This window comes from Bison bison, unplaced genomic scaffold (assembly GCF_000754665.1).
Source record: "Bison bison bison isolate TAMUID 2011002044 unplaced genomic scaffold, Bison_UMD1.0 scf7180017864063, whole genome shotgun sequence".
Lineage (NCBI taxonomy): Eukaryota > Metazoa > Chordata > Mammalia > Artiodactyla > Bovidae > Bison > Bison bison.
The window spans coordinates 5,302,590-5,308,573 of NW_011494635.1; the positions used below are offsets into that span (position 1 = coordinate 5,302,590).

The 5,984-nt window shown below is 40.1% G+C and overlaps 1 protein-coding gene across 1 annotated transcript in view; it reads left to right on the forward strand.

The window, feature by feature from the left end:
* The first annotated feature begins 5,158 nt into the window (after positions 1-5,158).
* The window catches only part of LOC104985998 (prostaglandin F synthase 1-like), a 17,249-nt gene continuing 16,423 nt past the window's right edge, over positions 5,159-5,984 (forward strand). Inside the window, exon 1 of the mRNA XM_010836398.1 lies at positions 5,159-5,242. Coding sequence (XP_010834700.1) covers positions 5,159-5,242 — 84 coding nt within the window. The remainder of the gene's footprint in view (positions 5,243-5,984) is intronic.

Sequence of the window (5,984 nt, forward strand, 5' to 3'; positions counted from 1 at the left end):
TGCAGTTCATGGGGTTGCAAAGAGTCAGACATGACTGAGCAACTGAACTAAATTGAGTGTGGTCACACTAGCTCTCTTTCAGTTACTGTTTACATAGAATGTCTTTTGTCACTTTTTCCTTTCAAAGATTTGTGTCCTTAGATTTATAGTGAATCGCTTATAATGACAGAAATTTGATATATTTTTTAAAAATCTACTCTGACAATATATACTATTTGAACGTGGAGTTTATTTTATTTACATTAAAAGTAATAACTGATAGGAAAATACTTTTGTCTTTTCATATTTTTGGTGTGACTTAGTTCCTTATTTCCTCCATTACCACTTTCCTTAATGTTCAGATGATTTTTCATAGTGACATCTTTGGTTCTCATCTCTTTTATATTTATGTTCCATATACTCTATTTTATTTTCTTTGTTGTTACCATAGGAATTATATATAACATTGTTAAGTTATAATAATATATTTTGAAAAGAATAGAGAAACACAGTGAGAACTTCAACAAAGAGCTATAAAATATAAAAAAGACTCAATGAGAGCTGAATAACACAATAAATGAAATTAAAAGTACATTAGAAGGAGTTAACAACAGGTTAGCCAATACAGAATAATGCATAAGCAACCTAGAAGACACAATAATGGAAATCACTCAATCAGAACAGTAAAAAGAAAAATCAATTTTTCACAAGCATGGTCTCCTGGGACAACATCAAATGTAGTAACATTCACAGAATAGTAGTCCTAGGAGAAGAGTGAGAGAAAGGCACAGAAAAATGCATTTGATGAAATTATGACAGAGAATTTCCCAAACCTAAAGAAAGGAGAATACATCCAGGTGCCAGAAGTACAGAGAGTCCCAAACAAATTAAACCAAGGAGACCCACACCAAGACTTAAAACTGTCAAATATTAAAGAGAAAATTTCAAAGCGAGCAAGAGAAAAACAGTCTCATATAAGAGAATCCCCACAAGGCTCTCAATTGATTTGCAGCTGAAATATTATAGGCCAGAATGGAGTTACATAATATATTTAAAATACTGAAAGGATAAAAATATCTACAACCAAGGACCTTCTACCCAGTAATATTGTCATGCAGAACTGAAGAAAAGATAAAGAGTTTCCTAGAGAAGCACAGCTGAGATCCTCACTAAACTGACCCTACAGTAAATGATGTCAGTCTCTCAGTCATGTCTGATTCTTTGCAACCCACCCCATGGACTGTAGCCCACCAGGCTCCTCTGTCCATGGGATTTCCCAGTCAAGAATACTGGAGTGGGTTGCCATTCGCTTTTCCAGGGGATTTTCCCAACTCAGGTATCAAACCTAGGCCTCCTTCATTGCAGGCAGATTCTTTACCATCTGAGCCACCACGGAAGCCTGTTTTTTTCTTTGAAAATAAAAGGCTATTTCCTTATAGAAATAAGGAAATACAGAAAGGGGAAAAAAAACCCATAGCAAAAGCAAATATATGGCAAAAGAAGTGCATGCACCACTTAAATAAACTAATAAAAAGGATAGAAGACTATAGTTAACAGTTAAGGGATAGACTTGAAGATATAAAACATGACATCCAAAACACAAAACACTTGGAAGTGATGTAGATCTTTTGGTGCGTGTGTGTTAGTCACTCAGTCGTGGCCGACTCTGCGACCCCATGGACTGCAGCCCACCAGGCTTCTAGGTCCATGAGATTTTCCAGACAAGAATACTGGAGTGGGTTGCCATTTCCTTCTCCAGGGGATCTTCCTGACCCAGGGATCAAACCCGGATCTCCTGCACTGCAGGCAGATTCTTTATCAACTGAGCTACAAGGGAAACCCAGATCTTTCAGGGTATGCATGAACTTAAATGACATCTGTTTTAAATAGATAGATACAGTTATAAAGGACAGTGTTTTCAACTATCAGTGGTGGAATAGCTAGATATCCACATGCAAAAAGAAGTTGGGAGTTGACCTTATAGAAAAAACAACTCCAAATGCTTCTGAGATCTAAACACACAAAATATAAATATGAAACTCGCAGAAGAAAACCTCTGGAAAAAGTTTCTCATTGTTGGATATGGTCACAATTTGGGGGATTTGACACCAAAAGTACAGGCAATAAAAGAAAAAAATTATCATTAGTCTTTATCCAAATTCAAAACTATTTCTCACTGAAACAAATTACCAGAGGGGGGAAAGACAAACCACAGGATGGAAAAAAAAAATCTTTCAAATCATATTTGTGATAAAGCTGAATAGAATAACATTTTCTGTCAACACTTTACCACACATTGTCTTTGCTCAACTGACAGATATTGCATGGTATCCCTTAGTCATTTTTGTTTACTATTTCCATAATATTATTCTTGGTTATGTCTCCCTATTGATACAACATTGGGATTTTTTATATCACTTTACTTGAGTTTATCTTGAATACCACCTCTTCTCTCCTAAACTCAGAATGTTTTCTATAGTGTTTGGATTTATGTCTTGAAATAATCCTTGAACTAATCTTCGGCCATCTAGGGTTTGGAGTTGAGGTTCTTGCAGATCTCCTGTGGGTCCCCCTGGGTTCACAGCAGCTATGGGGCCGTGACCTCATGGGGTTGTCCCAGGGCTGCAGTGCCAAGTGGATGATGTGCACGGGTCTCTCCAGGGAGGACCTCTGAGCCCCTGTCCCCATTCCTCATCTGGGCCCCTCCCGGGGACTCAGTCCTGATCTGCCGGCTTCTCTTCCCTTCCCACCCAGCTCCGTGTGGACAGTTCTTTACAGCCTTGGTGTGGACAAGGCTTCCTGCTAGAGTCGTGTGTTTTCAGGAGATGGAACCCTGATGTGTTTCTGGGGGAGCTGAGCTCAGCGTCCTCTTGTCCACCTGGAGCTCCTCCCCAGGACAGTGTGTGACACTCACTGTTCACTAAGTGTGGCTCCTGTGACTGTTCAGGAAGAGTCGGTGCCGATTTATTTTCTTCCTTTCCTAGACCATGGTTTCTTTTTTCTTTTTTTCTTTCTTTCTCCTTCCTTCCTTGTTTTCTTTCTGCTGTGTGGTGTGTGCATTCCTGTGTGTGTGTATGTGTTCCTGGGTGTGTATGCATTCATCATTGGGTACTTGAAACAACAGGCAACTACTCACTCTTGGTTGATTTCCTCCACGTCATGACTGGCCTTCACTAGTTAACTTGGCATGCTCCTTGTCCTGGGATTAGTCCAAAGGAAAGCTAAGGGCTGCTCAGTTTATTTCTGAGCCAACATCTTGCCTAACCCATGGGTGGCTGTTTTATTCCCATGAATATATGTCTGTTTTTGAATGCCCTATGTCCCCCAAATCCACATGCCAGTTCTACTCAGGGTTTTACATGGTCTAGTCTATGTCGCCACCCTTAATCCTTTGTCCCTGGTCCCACATATGTATAGGCCCCCTGTAGCTGTAATGAGACACTCCAGCTGCTCTTCAGTTTAAGCTTGTTTAGGTAAAGCAGACATTCATCTTCAGGCTGTCCCCAAGTAGGTTGGAACATTGCATTAAGGTTTTCTGTGATCACTCTAGTTTGAGGGAGCTGAGTCACTGCTCTTTACAGATCAAGACTGCACTGCCCCAGGCAGGAGGATGGTACAGATGAGTAAAAACCCCACAAAATGTCCTTCCGTCCTGTTCTGGATTTTTCATAACTGTGTGTTCACTTTGTTGCCATAGATTTTGTTTGACTGTTTTCTAGAGCTCATATGACATTTTTCATCTGGGTTCTGATTGTTTTCTCATGTTTCTAAGGGAGAATTCAATACATCCTAGCCCACCATTTTGCTCACATCACTCTGTTAAATTTTGTTTAGTTTCACAACATTTCACGATATCAGTGCCTCACATTTTCCGGTACTTATCCCAAAGCTGTTACAATTTAACTTGCTTACAAGTTTTTCTTTCATGGGTAGGGCTGAGCAAAATAGCAGAGTATGTAAAATATGTATAATTTATATTATGATAGCTTTCTAAAAGTTATATAACTAAGTTCAAGGTATAAACCCTCTAAGAGTCAGTTTGCACACTGCACATGGTATCCAAAAACTGGCCAGAATGTGTGGTTTTGGTGTCCTTTTCAGGATTTCACCACCGTCAGGTCTGTAAAGTAAAATAATTTTGCTGGTGGTAAAAATAAAAGGCAAATTTATTTTCATTACTCAGCCATTAAAAAGAATACATTTGAATCAGTTCTAATGAGATGGATGAAACTGGAGCCTATTATACAGAGTGAAGTAAGCCAGAAAGAAAAACACCAATGAAGTATACTAATGCATATATATGGAATTTAGAAAGATGGTAATGACAACCCTGTATGAGAGACAGCAAAAAAGACACAGATGTATAGAACAGTCTTTTGGACTCTGTGGGAGAGGGAGGGGGGATGATTTGGGAGAATGGCATTAAAACATGTGTAATATCATATAAGAAACAAATCGCCAGTCCAGGTTCGATGCAGGATACAGGATGCTTGGGGCTGGTGCACTGGGACGACCCAGAGGGATGGTATGGGGAGGGAGGTGGGAGGGGGGTTCAGGATGGGGAACACATGTACACCCATGGCAGATGCATGTTGTGTATGGCAAAACCAATACAATATTGTAAAGTAAAAAAATAAATAAATAAATTTAAAAAAAAGAAGTTTTCATTCTTTATGAAGGGATATGAGTTTGAGTGAACTCTGGGAGTTGGTGATGGACAGGGAGGCCTGGCATGCTGAGATTCATGGGGTCGCAAAGAGTCGGACATGACTGAGCGACTCAACTGAACTGAACTGAAGATTTTTTAAAATGCTTATTGATCACTCCTTTAAATTGTGTGATTCTCTGTATGTGTGTATTTGTACTGTAAGATTCAGCTTCATACTTAGAAAAATGAAAAAAGATTGCTATGTGGAAGTTTCTAGTCTAACATACAGTTTATACTTGTTCAGCCAACCTCATCAAAATGTATCCTAAGATTATACTGATAAAAAAAACCAAGCAAGTTAACTGGCTTTAATTCTCTTCTTACTCCATGGGAACTGATTTACTCATGCTCCTCCTACAATGTATCTGCTAACATTGGACAGTGCAGCTGTGGCGTTACCTTCCTATTACATATAACCTGTGAAGGCAGAAGAAAAAAAATCAGTCTGCTTACCCAGAGGAGCAACAGGCAATGGAAACCCAATGCCAGAGGGTGAAGCTTAATGATGGCCACTTCATTCCTATCCTGGGATTTGGAACCTATACACCTGAGGAGGTAAGAGTAGTGGTTTGGGGTTGAGATATAAATAGTAGTGGATGTAACATGAGAGGAAGGGGACTTTGGTTGTCAAGCACTGAGCTCCTGTGTGACTCTGGGAGGATCACGTGGTTCCACTAACCAGGCTAGAACCGTGCCCTGTGAAAGAGGAGAGAGCATCCAGTCTCTACCCTGCATCAGGGTCTGAGGCTGTGCTCACCTTCAGATTACTCTGGGTTCCCCTGAAGTTTCCATCTCTTTCCCAGCTTGGCGGAAGAGGTGAGACTCGGCTGTCAAGATCACTGACTGTCAGCTGCTTTGCTTTGAGGAGCATTGTAATGGTGGGGTTTCTCTGTATGTTTCATTAATTCCAGAACCCTTTCCTTCTTCCAAAAACACATGACCCAGAGAAGTATTTGAGGTAGAAGATCCTGAAGATGAGGTGACTGAAAACTAATGGGAGAGAATTGCTTTTCTATTGTGAAATACCTGCTCGGTGCCAGGCAAGAAACACTCCAGTTGTGTTTTGACCTGTACTTCTGTTTCTGCTTGGAAGCTTATTCTAATGGAAAGTATAGCTTCATTAGAGGGGATAAGCTACACTCTTTCAGGAAAGATTTCAATTGTAGGGTTTGTATTTTATTTTTACTATACTCTTCAGCCCTTGTGCATAAGAGAGCCTAGTGGACAAGACTCTAGACTGGAAGCCAGAAAATTGGCTGCCCATCTTTTCCTTAAGAGTATGTGGTATGTGGTACCT